This window comes from Rutidosis leptorrhynchoides, chromosome 9 (genome assembly GCF_046630445.1).
Source record: "Rutidosis leptorrhynchoides isolate AG116_Rl617_1_P2 chromosome 9, CSIRO_AGI_Rlap_v1, whole genome shotgun sequence".
Classification (NCBI taxonomy): domain Eukaryota; kingdom Viridiplantae; phylum Streptophyta; class Magnoliopsida; order Asterales; family Asteraceae; genus Rutidosis; species Rutidosis leptorrhynchoides.
Window position 1 is genome coordinate 5,631,862 of NC_092341.1, and position 21,073 is coordinate 5,652,934.

At 32.5% G+C, this 21,073-nt stretch overlaps 2 protein-coding genes and 1 long non-coding RNA gene across 3 annotated transcripts in view; all 3 read left to right on the plus strand.

Moving 5' to 3' along the window:
* Positions 1–4,276: 4,276 nt before the first annotated feature.
* LOC139869435 (uncharacterized) lies at positions 4,277–13,236 on the plus strand. The gene is made up of 3 exons (XR_011766059.1): positions 4,277–4,820; positions 5,048–5,190; positions 12,896–13,236. It is a non-coding gene; the product is annotated as an uncharacterized lncRNA (long non-coding RNA).
* Positions 13,237–15,135: 1,899 nt separating this feature from the next.
* Positions 15,136–15,719, plus strand: LOC139866649 (uncharacterized). The gene is made up of 2 exons (XM_071854938.1): positions 15,136–15,186; positions 15,327–15,719. The coding sequence occupies exons 1-2, from the start codon at positions 15,136–15,138 to the stop codon at positions 15,717–15,719; spliced, it is 444 nt and encodes a 147-aa protein (XP_071711039.1).
* A 314-nt stretch (positions 15,720–16,033) lies between these two features.
* Positions 16,034–21,073, plus strand: part of LOC139866653 (uncharacterized) — a 54,354-nt gene continuing 49,314 nt past the window's right edge. The window contains exon 1 of the mRNA XM_071854940.1: positions 16,034–16,202. Coding sequence (XP_071711041.1) covers positions 16,034–16,202 — 169 coding nt within the window. The remainder of the gene's footprint in view (positions 16,203–21,073) is intronic.

The window sequence follows — 21,073 nt, forward strand, 5'->3', positions numbered from 1 at the left end:
TTAAAAGGCTAGCGCTCTAGCTCGGACGGGGATGTCAAGCCCTATGGATCCATATACTACTACTCGCGCCCACCAGTTCTTATAACCGGCAGTTACTAGTTACCAAAGCTAAGGGATTTTCGGTTCAAACTCAGTATAGAATTTAGTATGTACTTGTGTCCATTGTTTAAAATAAAGTGCATGTATTCTCAGCCCAAAAATATATATTGCAAAAGTAATTAAAAAGGGAGCAATGAAACTCACGCATATAAATATTGTAAATCAGTTTATAAAGCATTTGCATGTATTCTCAGCCCAAAAATGTAGAGAGTAAAAGGGATCTTATGAAACTCACTCAAATCAGTTTTAGTTTTTGTATTCATTTTATAAAACAGCGCATGTATTCTCAGTCCCAAAAATATATATAAAAAGGGAGTAATGAAACTCACTATTTAATATTGATATACAATATTGTAGAAAAGCACGTAGACGCATCGGAGATGATAAACACGAGGTTTGATTCACAAAAATACCCTCGAACATTACCCATAATTTCCTTGGCAATAACCCATATTTTCCTTAGCTCTAGCTCGCTTGGAAACACGTTTTGAAAATTACTTGGACAGCACTCCGTCGTAATATTTTATGTACATTATTATTTTTGTATCGCAAAAATAATAACATTAATAATAAAAATAATAAGATTAATAATAATCTTATTAATAATAATAATAATAATAATAATAATAATAATAATACGGAGTATATCTATATTTGTGTATGTGTGTGATTATCTCGAGCCAAAAACTGCAATTTATAGAACCTGGCCTGAAATCTGGAGTCATGCGACTCGCATGGAAATGGCCTTCTGGCCATGCGACTCGCATGAGGACCAGGGACAGCTCACATTGTTTTGTATTTTAGTTTGTCGACATATTTAAATATAATATATATTATATTTAATTTATATAATTATTTATATATTATATTATATTTACGTGCATAGTTAACTTGTAACTTTTGTTCCGATAAGTCGTACGTTGTTACTTGACTTATGTCCCGGTTCCGGTTTCTCGAATGTCCTTTCGTACGCTGAGAAAACTTGCATTTTACATTTCGTGACTCGTACCTTTGTTAAAATATAGCCTTAAATTATTCCTAAACTATACCACTCAAAGTATATCTTAAACTTTCGAGTATTTTGGTCATTTACTTCTATAAATCATCGTCTCACTATTTGTTAAAATACATTTTTAAAATAGTGGTTTACTGTAGCAAAGTTACTGTAGCAAAGTCAATTTTTACTGTAGCAATTCACTGTAGCAAAGTAAATTTTACTGTAGCAAATAATGATTTTCGAAAATACTGTAGCATTTTGGGTACTGTAGCAATTTGAAAATACTTTATCAAATTAGTGTTTTACTGGTTCATCTTAAACGTTTTAGTTAACTTATCTAAATATCAATCAAATCAATAATCGAATGTTACTATCGTTTACTAAATAACTTGAATTCATATATATTCAATTAGATATATAAACCAATAAGTTTAATGTACGGTATTATGCAATGAAAACTTTGTTACGTTTTCAAGTTATAGTATATATATGTATCTATTTACATATAATTGTTCACGAATCGTTGAGAAAATCGAAGGGTACTTGAATAGTTCAAAAATTTTGAGATTCAGTTTTACAGACTTTGTTTATCGTGTCGAAATCATTAATCCTTTAAAGATTAAGTTTAAATTTAGTCGCAAATTTTCGGGTCATTACATAACCTAAAATAAAAATAAAAAACATTACAAGTCCTAAAAATAAAAAAACAAACCGAAATTTTCTAAAAATTAACTCGTCCGATCGAGCCTTTCACGGGGTTTTAGGACTATTGTATCCCTCATCACTCTCGTCATGCGGGTAGTGAGGACGTGGGCGGCGGATGAATTCACGGGACCATATGTGGATACAATACAAGTCGACAGACTTGTCGTTGAGTTTTGCTTTCCCGACTAGTTCTTTCCTTTCTTGTTCAGTCGTGAGAAACTCAAAGGTTTGAGTTTCTGGAACAATGTACATAAAATCCGAGGCCTCGAAGTCGACATGCTCTCGTATGTAGTTGAACAAACGCCCTGTGTCCCACCCGTTAACGTCGAGGGACTCGAACGGAGTACATTGCGAGTTGGAATACGATTTCCAATCCTCGCTGAGCTCTCCACCGTGGTAAACATTCAATGAAATAATACTTGAAGAATTCATTTTTAAGCAATATTAGTGTGTTTAATTGAGAAGAGTTGAGAGTGTGTGTTTGGGTTGAGAAAATGGTTGGATATATATAGATAAAAGTGGGGAAAGTGGGGATTAAAAAAAAATATGGCCGTTGATGTTGCGTCGCCCAGGCGACTGACCAACCCGGGACGGACCATCGAAATTTGGTTGGGGAGTGGGTTGACTTGCGACGGGCTTGGGAACGAATGGGAAACGGGCCTCCACTCCCCTTGCTCTAAGTGTATGTTTCGCTAAACTAGATGTTAGTTGTTAACTTGTAGTTGATAGTTGGTAGTTTGTCAGTGTTAACTGATAGCTTATAGTTCGTAGCTTGTAGTTCGTATGTGTTTGACAGTGTAGCTGAAATTGTTAAAAAAAATTAGTAAATGACAAAAAACTATGAGTTTTTTTCCAAATGCTAGTTCTAGTTTTTAACTTTTAACTTTATCGTTTGTTCAAAAGTTTTAAGTTTTAAGCTAGGTCTAGGGTCCAATGAATCAGCATTAAGATCATATTGATCGCCTGAAAAACCGTAAGGTCGTCGGATATGACTTAAACCCTTATACCTAGACCCTAGACCATAAACCATAGACCCGAAACCCTAGACCCTAAACACTAGACCCTAAGCCATAAACTCTAGACCCTAAACCATAAACCATAGACCCGAAACCATAAACTCTAAACCCGAAACCCTAAAACATATACCCTAGACCCTAGGCCCTAAACCTATACCTTAAACCCTAGACCTTGACCCTAAACTCTAGACCTTAGACCATAAACCCTAGACCTTAAACGCTAGACCCTAAACCTAAAACCCTATACCTTAAACCCTATACCATAGACCCTAAACCATAGACCATAAACCCTAGACCCTAAACTCTAATCCCTAGACCCTAAACCCTAGCTAAACCCTAACCATGAATTCAGATGGTCATTCATAACTAACGAGTATAATAACAACTTTAAATCTTCCAAATTAGTAAGGTGACGACAAGATGTTTAATGATTAATATAGTGTTTTAACTCTGAATGGCTCAACACTTAATACTATAATATGCATCATCGGATGTCCGTTAGTCCGGTAATGGATCATTGGTGATTTGGTGGTGTTCAGTTGATCTGATGGTGGTTCAACGGTGGTTTGGTTGTGGTTCAGTTGTTCAGTGGTGGTCCGGAGGTGGTTCGGTTGTTCGTTGATCCACTAGTGAAACACCTTGTATTCTTTTTAATAGAGCAGAAGTCATGAATTACCGAAATACCATTTATCTAAACATGCAACTTAATTATTACAAATCCAGTACTAATCATTTTATTACAAAACAACCAATGATACCCTAAACAAACATTTTATTAAAAGACTAGACATCAGAATTGAGCTCGTCAAACATATCGTCTCCACGTCAACTCCCAACCCAAAACCCTACATCAAAGCAGTGTTGTGGTGTGTTTGTTTTATCGGATTCATGTAGGGTTCACATTGTACATTTATAAAATGTTTATAGTATAATAAAATACATCTTGTTGCCTTTAAAAAAAGTAAGTTGGTGATTCGGTGGTATTTTGATTATAAATTACTACTCTTATCCATATTTTTGCGTTCACAAAAAAAAATCCACAAGAGCATCGGAAACACCGAACCACTACCTGATAATCGGATTACCACTCGAGGATAGAATTATTATTGGACAGTTGAACCACCGAACCATCATCAAAAAACCTAACACACACCGAATCACCACTTTCTACCATAGGAAGAAAAAAAGTGGATATATTACGCACTATTATTAATGAATATAAATGATCAGTTACTGGCCGGGTATATGAACTCGGGTTATTTTTTCGGGTATACAGGGCCGGATAATCGGGTGTGTGTCTAAAATCATTCCCGAACCCTGATCCGTAAAAAAAATAAAAGTCGTTCCCGTACCCGCCCGATCCCCATACCCAACCCGAATCAGGCACAAATTACCTCATTTTTCTACAAACTTTCTTTGCATTCCCTCTTTTCATTTCATTTTGGCGGAATAGTTCCCTCCACCATTTTCACCAAAATATTTGGATATACCCTCTTTAAACGATTTCAGATTTCTCAAACATATTTTTATCTCCATACTTCCAGCTACTCCTCACTCTCATTTAAATTTAAATTCTTCATAAAAATTAATCTTTGTAGATCAACAGTTAGTCAGTTACGTGACCAACCAAGAAGACCACCACCCCCGCCGCTGCCACCAACAACATCGTCGCAGCTGCTCCTAGCACCTCCGCCGCTGCTGCTACTAACAACATGCTGTTAACGTACCCTCCTTCACCACCGTCGTTGTTTCTACCGCCGACCCCCTTCACAAAGTTAGTATATTTTGGGGGGTTTTGAATAGTGAATCGATATTTGCAGAATTGCAATACGAAGGAATCTATCGACTTGAACATAGTATATTTTTCACACATACGTTGAGATTATTGAAATAAGCTATTGTATAAAATACACTATTTGTGAACCCTTAATCATCAATTTCGTTTTCTAGGTTATGATGAATGTGAAAGCATTCAATGCATTTAAAGATTATAACTTATTCAGGTTTGATGCTTCGTTTTACATATGTGTTCAAATTACATAATCATAATAGCCTGCAAATAGATAAAGCATTTAATTTAAAGGATTTGGATTTCAGGTTTTGTATAATTGTCTAGGCTTTTTTATATGTGTTTACTGCTAATTGTGTTTGAAACTAATTTCTTCTTTTATTGTATAATTTAATTCAAAGTTCAAGTATTGGTTAATTTTTTAGATTTATGGTTTTTCAGGGTTGGCGTTGTTGAAGTTTCGCGTCAAATTGAGGATGACCCGTTTGGCATTTGTCTAGTTGGAATGATGACGGTGAAGCCACAGATTCAAGCCCTTGTTCTTGGTATGGAGTCGAGTGTTCGAATGGAAAAGTTGTTGTCTTGTAAGTTATTATCATATTGTTAAATTGCCATTAGATTTGAACTCATGTTTATTGTGGTGTTTGTTAGTTCCATTTACCTGACTTACATATAGAATTAGTTTTGGGTTCATTTTTTGTCGTATTTGTAGATTTATTTACCTGATTCACATGTTCAATTAGTCTTAGGAACTTTGACTGACATATTTGTTTATTGCTGATAATATTGGGGTCTTTTGTATGTATTTGTTGTTTTCTAATCTCATGTATTCATTAAACCTTGGTGCTCATGACCCACATATTATCAACTGTGTTATAATACATCAATTATTGAAGTAGAAGTCAAGAAATGGTGGCTAACAATTTTATATAATTCACAAAAGTCAAATATGTAACACTCTTTGTAGTATAAATATGCATCAATATGTACAAGATAAAAAGACCATTCTAATATACTTACATGAAGTATTATACTTCTTTCTCTCCATTATCATCTTTGTTCTTACACTTCATTATTAGTATTCTTAATCAAGAATCAAACCACTAAAGGTAGTTATAAGCCTACTGAATTATAACACGTTATCAGCACGAAGAGCTCCGTATAATCATGGTGATTCTTCTAGTTGCTCAACCACCACTTCCACCTCTCAAGTTTTCTGCCGGCCACCGTCCTCCGCCGCTGAAACCGTCAGAAGATCCTGAAACTTCCAATGTGTCTTCTCATCAAGAAGTTACCAGCTTGGATTCTTCCATCACTAAGTTATACTCATCAGGTATTCCAAAAATTGTTGACGTTATTTAATTTAAATTACTTTGAATTAATTAATTAACAAGAAAACCAAGACTTTACAACGATCATAAAATGAACCTGTTTTGAGAGGAATAGTTTAAAAAAGGGAGATATTAAGATACACATATATATATTACTTACGCATATATAAACACCCACCTCGGGTATCACCTTCTTGATGAAACCTTCACCACCATTGAATCCTTTTAGAGGCGGAGCCAGAAAATATTTTCAGTGGTGGCACAGATAATAAATTTACTTTATATATATATTTAGAGTAAAATTTAACGTAACTAAAATATCAATAAAAGAAAAGCCTAATATTAAGAATTTAGGTGTTATTTTTAATTTCAATGATAATAATGATGTTTAACCAAAATTTAATACTACAGCTTCTTTTTGCATCTTAAAAAACGTATACAATTAAAAAAGAAAAACATAAAAACAAATGTTAGATTGTAATATTGATTTCTAAGTATACTTATAATCAAAAGCTTATTACTTAAAAAATAAAGGGGTGAAAAGTTAAAAGATTACATTTCAGTAGGGGTGTAAGAGAAAAAGAGTCAAAAGTGTTTACAATGTGTGCAATTGTGATTGGCTATGGGACATATGGGGTCTTCTTCCCCACCAAACCAAATTTACGCTCTCCTCCATGAAAACTCAAATTCTCAGTTTTTTTTTTTGTAACTACAGTCAACAAATATTATCTACCAATTAATTTTTGGATGTATCGAATCGCTAATTTATTTACCATTTTCAGTGGTGGCACGTGCACCCACTAACTACTAAGTGGTTCCGCCCCTGATTATCCTTTTTGCTCGATGAAGCCATAACCACCAAGAACTAGCAAATCAAAACCGTTTCTCTCTCACTATCGTTTCCTTCTATTTCTGTTCAAAGCACTAAACCAACACCTTTGTATTCTACTACATACTTTTCTTTTCGTGACCCTGTTGCTACTTCTTTCTGGGTTATACCCAACGAAATTATGTTGATACATGAAGTAATCGGGTCATTTTAAGAGATAAAAGGGAAGTATATATATTCACAATTCAAAGCTTTGTAGAAGTAGATATGTGGAATATTAAATTGTCTTACTTTATTAATCTCCAAGAAAAAGAGTTATGCAAGTGGTAGTACTATGGCCGACCACTTAAAAGTTCGATGAGCTGTCTTCAATTTTTTTTTTTAAAAAAAAACAAACCCACAATAATGAACCTCTATTCGGAATAATCAAAGTGAGAGTGGGGACGGTGGAGTTTCAAGATAGGGACTTTACCTTGTAAAAAGTAAAGTTGTTTAGATAAAATAAAATAATTAGATACTATGAATGATTTACTATGAAATTTATGTCAATTAAATCAATTGTTATGATGAAAAATATAATAATAAAAGTAATAGTTATAGTTATTTTATTAAGCACATGTGTGGGGGCACCGCAATTGTCGGTAGCTAAAACAAGAGCATATGAACGTAGTAATGTTTTGCATCTCCATAGCAACCCCAACTACTCTTTTGGTTAAATAAATCATTAAAAAAAAAATTTACGGAGTACATTTTTTTTTTTGAGCTAAATGAGTAAATAAAAAAAAAAATAGATAAGTAATAAGTGGCGGAACTTGAACTTTTCATCTGCGGGGGCAAGAGAGATAAGAACTAAAATAATTTATCCAAAAAAACATAAATTTGTTCCAGCAAATATTATAGCATATAGCATACATATTACTAGCAAATATTAAAGTCTAAACAATTTATCAAATATACAAAAACGTAAACAAAATAATTGGAGTTTTGTGTTTAAATTTTCTGATAGGCTACCATTAAGGTATTATGCTACATTTTTTTAATGGGCCAATTGAATTACCTTTAATTTATTATTTTGGGTGGGGCTGGGAAATAATAAATACTACTAATAATTTTCCAGCCCATTACATACAAACGCTATTACGCTAGTTAGAAGAAAAAAATGAGCAGGGGCAACCGCCACACCCTGTCACATGAATCTTCCGCCCCTGTAAGTAATGATAGTGGACAGCATTAAAGAAGATATGGTTATCAATGTATACTGTTTAGAAATTATGATCATAAAGATGATAGATAATGATAGATGAATAATGCACTGAACAAAAATTTCAACTAATTGATATCAATAATACAAAGTAATAATAAAGAAATAATAAAATAATAATTTGATATCAATTGAATTCTCTGTATCTTACGAACAACTTGTGGATATTTATGAAGTTAGTGGTGATGCATGATTGCATGTATATTTAAATATTAACAGGTACAGTAATATAGGTACCTAATTGAATTTATAGCGTGCATAATAAAATTAATAATATAATAATATAGAGTAATATAGAAGAAGAGATATATATCTCTTAGGACGGCGCATATGATGAAAAGCGCAGTGCATATGATTAAAAGCGCATATGATAAAAAGCGCATATAATGAAAAGCGCAGTGCATATGATTAAAAGCGCATATGATAAAAAGCGCATATGATGAAAAGCGCAGCGCATATGATTAAAAGCGCATATGATAAAAGGCGCATATGATTAAAAGCGCAACGCATATGATTAAAAGCGCATATGATAAAAGGCGCATATGATTAAAAGCGCATATGATAAAAGCGCATATGATAAAAGGTGCATATAATGAAAAGCGCATATGATGAAAAGCACAGCGCATATGATTAAAAGCGATTAAAAGTGCATATGATGAAAAGCACATATGGTGATTAATGAAAAGAGTATTGAGAAAAATCACCAATGTTTTCTTGAAAGAATTCAAGGTTATATATGTGGACCAATTCATCCATCAAGTGGACCATTTTGATATTTCATGGTTCTAATAGACGCATCTAGCGGATGGTCTCATGTTTGTGTGTTATTAAGCCGTGATATGGCATTTGCAAAGTTTCTTGCACAAATTATTAAATTGAGAACACATTATTCTGATTACACCATTAAAGGGTGCAAATTGATAATGCTGATGAGTTAACATCTCAAGCATTTAATGATTATTATATTTCTATAGGGATTGTTGTTGAACATCCTATTTCTCATGTACATACAAAATTGATTTAGCTGAATATTTATTGCTTGCAGCTAATATCTAGACAATTGGTAATGAGTACAAAACTCTCAATATTTATATGGGGACATGTAAATTTACATGATGCGACATTGATTCACATTAAACCAAGTGCAAATCATAAATATTCTCCCCTACCAACTTAATTTTCGTCGAGAGCCAAAATGGAACATTTGGTTGTGCAGTGTATTTTCAAATTGCACCACCACAACGCACTAAAATGATTCCTCAAAGAAGGATGAGAATATATGTTGGATATGAAACATCTTCAATCATAAGATATATTGAGCCCATGACGGGTGATGTTTTTACAGCACGTTTTGATGATTGTCATTTTAATGAAACATTGTTCCCTAGATTAGGGGGAGAAATGAAAAATAAAGAAAATGATGTTTCATAGTATGAACATCAATTAAGGTATGTTGATTCTCGCACAAAAGAATGCGAAAAGAAAGTTAAAAAATAATGCATATGCAAGAATTTGCAAATTAATTACTTTATGTATTTAAAGATACAAAAGAGTGACTAAATCATATATAATAGCAGGAAATGCTCCAGCTCGAATTGAAATTCCAAAAGCTGGCAATAATGTCACTCATGAGTCTTTGCCACATCTGAAACGTGGAAGACAAATTGGTTCCAAAGATAAAAATCCTAGAAAAGGAAAATCAGCTGATAATGAGATAAAAGAAAGTGTTCAAGAAGAACCATAAATCAATATTCCTTCTGCAGAGGATATTGATAAATGTAAATACATAAATTGCTATAAATTATGCAATATTATGGAACCGAAATGAAATGAAAAAAAAAAAAAAAAAAATCTTGATGAGATATTTTCATATAATATTACAATGACATCATGAATAAAGATGATGATCTAGAACCAAAATCTGTCATTGAATATCAAAATAGACATGATTGAGCTCAATGAAAAGGAGAAATACGAGCTGAATTAGAATCGCTCAATAAAAGAAAAGTTTTCGGATTAATCGTTATCACTTTGAAAAATGTGAAACGTATGGGATACAAATGAATTTTTATCCGAAAAAGAAATGTGCAAATGAAGTTACAAGGCAAAACTAGACTTGTAACTCAAGATTTCCCACAAAGACCGGAAATGAATTATGAGGAAAACTTATCCTCCTGTAATGGATACAATTACTTATTAGATACTTAATCAACCTGATAGTTACTTAAATGCATCTCATGAATGTTGTAACTACTTATCTGTATGGATCACTTGATAGTGATATACATGAATATACCTGAAGGGTTTAAGGTATCATAAGCATCTAATGCAAAACCCAAGGGAATGTATTCTATTAAATCACAAAGATTTTTATATGGGTCTATACAATTAGGACGTATGTGGTATAACTGATTAAGTGATTACTTGATAAGAAAAGTGTATACACATAAACTTATTTGCCATGTTATTTTATTATGAAAAACAATGATCTTAACATCATATGAACAAATAAAGAGATCTATGAAACCATTCAACTTCTAAAGAATTATTTTGAAATGAAAGATCTTGAAAATACCAAGTATTACCTTAGATTGCAAATTGAGCATATGCCTAATGGTTAACTTATACATCAAACAACTTATACCGAAAAGATTTTAAAACATCTTTTAAAGACAAACTCATTGTTGTTAGATCACTCAATATTGACACTGATCTATTTCATCCCTGCGAAGATCATGAAAATCTTAACAGATCGGAAGTTCCATATTTTAGTGCAATTGAGGTTCTTATGTATCTTATAAATTGTACAAGACCTGACATTTCTCTTGCAGTTAATTTGTTGGCAAGATTCAGCTCAACTTCTACCAAATGACAATGGAACAGGATCAAACACATATTTTGATACCCTTGAGGAACTGCCGATTTAAAATTATTTTATTCTAACGCTTCAAAACAAGATTTGGTTGATTATGTATATGCAGGTCATTCATCAAATCCTCATAAAGATAAATCTCAAACTCGATATGTATTCCTAAATGGAGGTACCACAAAATCATGGCGTTCTAAAAAAACAAACACTTGTTGCAACATCATCAAATTATGCCGAAGTGATTGCATTACATGAAGCCACTCGGGAATATTTTTGGTTAAGATCAATGACACAACTCATTATTGATTCTTGTGGACTAGAACGCGATAAAAGTTCAACAACTATCTATGAAGATAATCCAGCTCGCATAGCACAGATGAAAGAAGGATATATCAAAAGTGACTGAACAAAACACATACCCCCTAGATTCTTCTCAGATACTCAAGATCTTATAAAAGCCAACCAGATTGAAATGAGATACGTTCAATCAACAACTCTGCTGATCTTTATACCAAAGCACTGTCAACTGCTATTTCCAGAACACACGTTCACAATATTGGCATGAGTCAAGTTCAAAAGATGTGACGACTCAATGATGTCTACTTGAGGGGGAGTCAACCTTATACTGCACTCTTTTTCCCTTAGCTAAAGTTTTTATCCCACTGGGTTTTTCTTTAGCAAGGTTTTTAACGAGGCAGTACAAGTTGTTCGCTACTAAAATTGTCATCCAAGGGGGAGTGTTATAATACATCAATTATTGAAGTAGAAGTCAAGAAATGGTGGCTAACAATTTTATATAATTCACAAAAGTCAAATATGTAACACTCTTTGTAGTATAAATATGCATCAATATGTACAAGATAAAAAGACCATTCTAATATACTTACATGAAGTATTATACTTCTTTCTCTCCATTATCATCTTTGTTCTTACACTTCATTATTAGTATTCTTAATCAAGAATCAAACCACTAAAGGTAGTTATAAGCCTACTGAATTATAACAAACTGCATATTTATAATGGCTATTTAATTATTTGGGGTGTTTGTTAGTTTCATTTACCTGATCCAAATATTTAGTGTACACGTAAGAAATAGGTATTGCTACTTATTATGTCGTAAGAAACTTCAACTGACCACTTCTAATTTTTGTAATTAAATTGTAATGAATGAAAATGGTACAATGCAAGTTAAATGTGACCAAACATCAAATAACTTTACAATTTATTAGTTGGTTCTTTGGTGCGATAGATTGTACTCGATGCAAGTGGTACTCTCTACTAAACAATTCATTACTTGGCTCAAGCCTTGAACTGTGACGAAACACCAAACAAGTTTACAATGAAAATGGAAGTATGAATACTGTGTTGTATCTTAATTCAATATATGGTATAACACTTCATATATTTTTGTCTAACATTATGATGAATATTTTTTTTTTTTTTTTTTTTTTTTTTTTACTTATGAACTGTGACGAGATGATACTATACTTTTAATGTGTAAGTTGGTCCGACTTAACTGTAGAATTAGTATTAAATTGTTGTTCTCTTTATGTTATAAGTTGATAAATCTATTTGTTTAAGCAAATGACTGATGAATTGATGAAATTCTTGGAACTGTCTTACTAAGGTGCAGGGAGGTAAAATGACTAAGTTTAAATAAGGAGTAGGAGAGCCCATGACTTTGGGATGTTTATTAGTTTTGAAATAATTTTACTAATAACTTTAGATTTATTAAAATTATATAGCCTGGTGACTTGAAGAAATAACTAGAAGATGCAGGCATACATTTGTATGGACCATGGTGGAATATTTATTTGGTAGCCTAAAATATGCCGGTAGTGCAATTGATTTCGTCTTTTTTAATGATCATGTGTTTACAGTAACATTTTACTTGGTTTGACTATTTTTTATACTCTAATGAAGCTCTATTTAATCTTGCAGCATTTTACTTGGTTTGACTATTTTTTATACTCTAATGAAGCTCTATTTAATCTTGCAGCCCTAGAAATCTGGTGAATCAGTAATGAAATTTTTCAGTCGGGTCATGGTTAAAGGACAAACTAGACGGTATGCACCTATCAAATCTGTAGTTGATAGACTAATTAGACGGTACTAGCAGGTGGAAGTAGGAAACACAATCAACAGCGGGAGATGAGCAGAAACGGAACAAAGGAAGCAGAGGCCAGAATCAGCATAATGATTACTCGATATTGAAAATCCGACATGCATCTTGGCAAGGCAACACCCAGATGGCATATAATCTGTGCAACTGTGTGTGTGTGTGTGTGTAGCCATGGCACCACCAAGGAAGTCTAGAGGTGTGAATAAACAGTATGTGGATCGGATTATGCTGGCAGCACGAATATAATCTGTCCAATCTAATTACTTTAAATTAGTTTTTTTTTATTTATATAGTCGTGTGAATTTGCAGGTTATAAGCTAGTAATTACTTAAAACTGAATACAAAATATTATGATTCACGTGTCATATCTTTAAGATTGACACCGATAAGGAAAGTTACAAATACAAAATCATGTTATTCTAGCAATGTCATAAGATCACCAAATTAAATTCTTATAAGTCCTTTTTATAATAATAATTATGACACAAAAAACTCATTCGTCTTATTAAACAATCGTCGTCTACTAAAAACTTATATTAATATGACCTAAATATAAAGTGTCTTATTATGTTTCGATCTAATATGACTAGGACAAATGAATGTCATATGATAGTATATTTTATATAACTTTAATATAAGGTGTCGTATTTAATTAACACATAATGCGACATCAATCGGTTAAATGTCTTATAAATTTCCCTTTTATGATTCACAATTAAAGTGTCCTATCAAATGATATAATATTTGGGACCCCAACAACTCATCCGTCACATTAAAGACTCAAAGTGTCCAAAAAATTGACAGTTATATGACATAAATATCACATGTCCTATTAGTTAATGATATAATACGACTATGACAAATAAATGTCCTATGATACTTTATTTCTTAACACTTATTTATAAAGTGTACTATTCAATAAACACATAACGCGACACTAAACCATAAAATGTCTTATAAAGTTACATTTTATGATTCACAATTAAAGTGTCCTATGAAATGATATGACAATTAGGACCCCAACAACTCATTCGTCACATTACAGAATCAAAGTGTCCTAAATATTTATAATGATACGACATATATTTCACATGTCTTATTATGTTATGATATAATACGACTATGAAAAATAAATGTCCTATGATAGTTTATTTCATATGACTCTTTTATAAAGTGTCATATTCAATAAACACATATTGCGACACTAAATCGTTATATGTCTTATAAAGTTTCATGTTATGATTCACAATTAAAGTGTCCTATGAAATCATATGATATTTAGGACCCCAACAACTCATCTATCACATTAAAGAATAAAAGTGTCCTAAATATTTATAATGATACGACATATATTTCACATGTCCTATTAGCTTATGATATAATACGACTATGAAAAAAAATGTCCTATGATAGTTTATTTCATATGACCTTTTTATAAAGTGTCCTATTAAATTCACACATAATGCGACACTAAATCTTTAACTGTTTTATAAAGTTCCATTTGATGATTCACAATTAAAGTGTCCTATGAAATCATATGATAATTATAATTAACGTGTCCTAAAATTTTACAATGATACAACATAATATCATATGTCCTGTTAGCTTATGTTATAATACGACTATGACAAATAAATGTCCTATTAGAGTTTATTTCATATGACTTTTATATAAGGTGTTCTATTAAATTAACATGTAATACTACACTATGCCGATAAATGTTTTATAAAGTACTATCTTATGGTTCATACTTAAAGTGTCATATGAAATCATATGACCATTAAGCCAGAAAAATATCAACCAGTCATATTAAGTCCTATTATGTTCTACTATGACACGACCCACACAAATAAACGTCTTATAAAGGTACATTTCATATGACCGTCATATAATGTGTCTTAATAACATAAATTTATAGGACATAAGTACCAAAAGTCCTAACATGATACAATTTAATAAGACTCTCGAAAATAATTGGCCTCTAAAGATATATTTAATATGACGTTCATATTAAATGTCCTATTACATAAACATATAATGAGACTCTATCAAATAAATGTCTTATAAGATCCTCTATTAGGATCTACTTTTCAAGTATCCTATGAAAATATATGATTATGGGACCTACTCTAAAAGCGTATCTCATCATAGGACCCTACTCTAAAAGAGTACCTCATAATAGGACCATACTCTAAAAGCGTAGCTCATAAAAGGACCTAAATATTGTTTGGTCCTATGTAAGTAGCATTTAGGACCATATTTTACTAGGTCCCAGAAAAAAGGTTCTATAGGAGCATTTTTCTTGTAGTGTAATGATACATTTACTTTGGAAGATGTTTATCTTGTTCCTCAATTGACCAAGAATCTAGTTTCGGTACCTCAAATTACCGAATCTGGAAAGCATGTTCTTTTTGGTCCAACGGATGTGAAAGTCATTGAGAATGTCAAGGAGATTGTGGGTGATGTTCTTTTCACGAGAGAAAAGAAAGGTTCTTTGTTTGTGTTGTCCGCAGGTGAGGCTTATGTGAAGAAAATAAGTCAAACCGACAACGGAGCTATTTGGCATGCAAGACTAGGCCATGTGGGATATCAAATGTTACAAAATATATTCTCACATAAGCTAGTAGATGGTATTCCTCAATTAAAGAATGTTCGTGAGGAGGTAATATGCCAAGGGTGTCAATATGGAAAGTCACACTGACTTCTATATAAGAAGTCAACAAACCGAAAACAAGGTTTGCTTGACTTAATTCATACGGATTTGATGGGGCCAACAAGAACACCAAGTTATAGCAGTCATTGCTATGTCATGGTGTTAATCGATGACCATTCTCGGTTCACTTGGGTGAAATTTCTAAAGGAGAAAAGTGAAGCCTTATCAAAGTTCATAGAGTTCAAAGAAGCGGTAGAATCCGAATTTGGGAGAAAGGTAAAATCTCTTAGGAGTGATAACGGTGGAGAATTCATGTCAAATGATTTCTTTACCTATTGTAAAAAAACGGAATTTCTCGTCAAATGACTTGTCCGGATACTCCTCAACAAAATGGTGTTTCGGAATGGAAGATTTCTTACCTTGTTTCGATATGCTTATCTTGGTTGCATGACAAAGGATTTCCTAGGGAGCTTTGGACGGAAGCACTTCAATGTGCTTGTCATGTGTCTAATCGGTTACCATCTTGGCCAGGTACACAAAAATCATATTTTGAGCTAGTTTATGGTGAAAAGCCTAATGTAAGCTATTTTAGGGTGTTCGGTTCTATTTGTCATGTTCAGGTTCCAAAAGCTAACCGAACCAAACTTGACCCAAAAGCTCGAAAGTGTATTTTTGTTGGTTATGATTCTCACAGGAAAGGTTGTGTAACATCCTCAATTGGGCCTAGCTGTAAGATTGCAAAATTGCCCTTAAGTTAGTATTGTGCTATTATATGCTTTTATTTTTATTTAATATTTACTATTTGATGTGCGTAGAGGTGTATACGAAATAGTTATATTTTTACAACAAAATACTATTAAATACAATACAATTTTACACAAGTTATTTATTTATTTATAGAGTGGTTATACCTAAACCTTGCTACAACACTTATAGGCAGTGTACCTAATCGTACAGTAGTGTAGTTTTTAGTAAGTCCGGTTCGTCCACAGGGAACTCGCCAAGTTTAACGCTATATTTTTAAAACTATATTTGTAAATAAATATATATATATTACAATTATTATTATAAAAGGGGGTTTTTACTATTTAATGACCGGTTTGTCGATTTTAAAACTTTAGTCGCAGTTAAAACCTAATGTAAAATATTAAAAATAAATATAACTTAAAGCGTAAAATAAATAACGATTGCGATAAATAAAAATGCGATAAAATAAAATTGCGATAATTAAAAAGTACGATAATTAAAAGTGCAATTAAATACAATGACAATAAATAAAAGTGCGATAATTAAAAGTGCAATTAAATATGAAATAAAGGAATTATGCTTATTTAAACTTCCGTAATCATGATGTTTGACGTGTTGATTTTAGTTTATTCTCATAGGTTAATTGTCTTTTGTCCTGAATTATTTAATATGTCCGTCTAGTTTTTGTCTATAACAGTCCATCAGTCATAAATATAAAGTGCGAGTGTCCTCGTCAAATTATCCTTATATCCGAAGTCAAATATTCCAACTAATTGGGGACTTAAACTGTAGCAAGGTCTTAATACTTTGTTTACAATTATGCCAAGTGTCCTTGTACATAATTCACCCCTGTTTTAATAAGTCTATTAACTATTAATCCATTCCCGTGTCCGGTTAAATGAACGATTATTCGTACATATAAATATCCCGCCCATCGTGTCCGATCGAGTGTATATGGTTATTTATAGGTACGCCCAATTGTAAATCTTTATATTAAATTAACAAACTATCATTTAGTTAAACAAATATAAAGCCCATTAATAGCCCATAGTCTAATTTCCACAAGTGTCGTTCTTTTGTCCAAACCCCAATTATGGTACAAAGTCCAATTACCCAATCTTTAATATTTTAGCCCAACATCATGGTTACTTCGTCTTAAATAAGCATAATAATAACTTAGCTACGAGACATTAATTTAGCAATAAAATTAAACATAACTTACAGTGGATATTAATAGCGTAGTGGTACACGGACAGAGTTTTGACTTACACCCTTACAACATTCGCTAACATACCCTTATTATTAGAATTTAAAATTAAAATTAAAATTATAATATATATATATATATATATATATATATATATATATATATATATATATATATATATATATATATATATATATATATTATACGAGTGAATGAAGAAGAAAAAGATGTATCGAATTCAGCAAAATGCGTTGCCTTTTATAGGCCCCATCTGGATAATGTGCACTCCGCGAGTGCGGTTTTTCTTGCCTTCGAAGCTCCGCGAGTGCGGAGCTGTGGATTCCAGCTCACACTTTGGATCCTAGCTTTGCCGATGGTTTTTAAAATATAAATATAATATATATAATTTTAAGAATTATTTATATATTATATTATATTTATGTGCATAGTTGACTTGTAATTTTCGGCCCGTTACGTCGCACGTTGAAAGTTGACTTAGGTCCCGGTTCCAGATTTTCGAACGTCCTTGTGTACTATTTAATATCTTGTACTTTGCATTTTGCGTCTTGTACTCTTGCAATTTTGAGACGTTTCTCATCAATAATTTGAACCACTTTGATTGTACTTTGTACTTTTTAGCTTTTTGGTCGTTTTGCGTCTTCAAATCATCGAATCTGTCTTTTGTCTTCACCTTTTATTATTTAAACGAATATTACTTGTAAATAGAACAATTGCAACTAAAAGCTTGTCTTTCTTGAGGGATAATGCTATGAAATATATGTTCGTTTTTAGCATTATCAAATATTCCCACACTTGAGCGTTGCTTGTCCTCAAGCAATATAGTCTTGAAATAAAAATACTAGAATCACTTCTTTATTCTTCACACTTTGTACATTAGTGAATTCTGTACGGCGGTATGAACAATGGTAGTAACGTTGTGGTTTATAGTCCCACATGACTATGAAAATTTAGATCCTTAAAGAAATTGGATCTTTATGAAAACATTTGATCTTTTGAAAATTCAATCTAGTTTTTACCCTAGATAAATTTTCCGGAATAACCCTTCACCGGTGTTTGCAAAATATTTTTGTGGGTTTGGTGGGTTTCAGATTTGAAAATTTTAGCTCAAAACTTATGGTTTTGTGTCACCTACTTGCTAACCTTGTATTGAGAAAGCAACACGTCCAGTATACTTGCTCCGTATATTACCTTTCGATAAACTACCGTCCGGTTGTAAAGAAAAGCGTTGAACAAACAACTGTTAAGGCAATGTCCCATGACATGCTTTTAATTATGGTCTATAACGTATCAGATGCAATTACTATCCTTTGTAGGAGCAATAGTAAAGCTCACCCTATAATTTTTCGGTCTGGCACAAGGTCCTGTCTTCGACCATGCTATGCAACCACCGTTCTTACGGTTGACACCCAATTTGGTTCAGGTGACCTAATGAATTCTAGGTGAATTCCTAGGATTTTACGTTCAATGGTAATGAACGCATTGAAAATAGGTTTTCAGAAAACAAATCGGTTTTAATTTTGATCAAAATATTTTCTCGTTCAAGCTCGAGTTTAGATATCAACGAATTCTATGAGTTTGTAATTCTCAATCTTTAAGGTCAATCTCTAGGATTGAGTAATATCAGGCTTAAAAGCTGATTTTTAATCTTTAAGGAGATTATCCTTTCTGGGGATCTGATTCATTAGTCTTATCAAGCTAATTTGCACGGTGCCCTCCTCATTTTACGAGACAGATCCTCTCATGGTTAGGATAAGTCTGACCACTTGGCGACCCTGTTTGATGCTGAGGTCCGTGGATTTCCAGCTGATTTTCGAGAAACTTTTCAAGTTTTTTCGTAGACTCTACAACTGGTCTGGACGACAACTTCCTGACCTAAATCAAGAAGCGCGTGTCTTTTTCGGAAGACTTTACTTCCTTTTAATGATGGAATTGATTCATCGTGTAGATCCATCTATTCTTTCAAAAGTATTACAATAAATCGGGTAAAATGGTTAATTTTGTCTAAAATAAAAGTATCTTTGTACAAAATATGTGATATATGTTTTAAAGAACTTGGTAAATTTTCCCACACTTGGCTTTTATTTTCCTTTATTTGCCTTTTTATTGACCTCTATTCCATTTTAAATGAATTCTAATATTTTGGGGTTGTTTCTCAATTTATGTCCTTTTCGAGGTAACAATAATTTCAGTGTTAACACCTAGTTTTATCGTTCATAAATATGTATAAACATGATTTTGAATTCATTTATTTGAAAATTTTGAAAAATTTTACTAGAATTGGGTACTCAGTATATAAGACTAGGGCTGTTCTTTATTATCAGAGAGCACTAGATTCTAATACAACTACTGCGTTACTAGTATTTTTAATGGTAACCAAGTGTATAAGTTAAAATTTTAAAAATCCGAAAGAATTTAACCCCTTCCCACACTTAAGATCTTGCAATGCCCTCATTTGCAAGAAATTAGTAACAATTTAAATTATTGAGGGTAATTAGCGTAGAAAAAATGATTAAATTTTACCAAAGTTTCCAAACATATTGGCGTTTATTTGTTGAATGATAAATGGTGCACATCATTTGTTCATTCCTGCAGTTGTTATTTCACATATATTTTGCATCTTGTCGTCAAAATTAGTTGCTTTTGCTGAACTTAATGCCAGTCTTTGAAAATGCGCTGTTTTACCCTGTTTTGTACATGAGATAAACTACAAACATATATATACATATTTTTGAAGTTGGGTATATCACCCCACATTCAAAAATTATTAAAAATCTAATAAGAAAAGTTAGAAAATTATAAAAACTATTAAAGTATCAAAAGAAATATTAAAAGTATAAAATTACAAGTTACCAAATAAATAAAAAAAGCATAAAGAAAACCAGGGTTGATAAGGATTGTGCCAGTAGGGATTCCATTCATAGCCGTATGTACTGTAGAATGCTTGAGCTGGGTCATATGTAGGGTATGGTGGTCTTGTCTGTATAGTCCAGGGAGAAAATACGGGCATTGGAGTAGCAATGTAGTTTGCATTTATGTGTGCACGATGACTTATAATTTGGTTTTGATGATACTGCCAATCTTAAAATGCTCTTTGTCTATCCATTTCATACTCATGATGAGCCATAAAAAGTTGCATTTCTGTCATCTCATTCCCCCCTCCCGCGTTACCTTGCTGCTGATCTCTTTCGACCTGTGGATGCGAGCCATCATATGGTGCTGCAGCGTTATGTCGTTTCTTTAAAACCTTAGCACCATGATATACTTTCAAACCAATTGGATCACGGGGTTCTGGTGCTGCAATTATTAATCCCCCCCGACTTCTATCGACACCGAGATACTCATCAATTAAAGTAACAAAGATACCACCTCCGATTATACCATTAGGCCGTATACTCTTAACTAGGCCGTATACTCTTAACTATAGCTG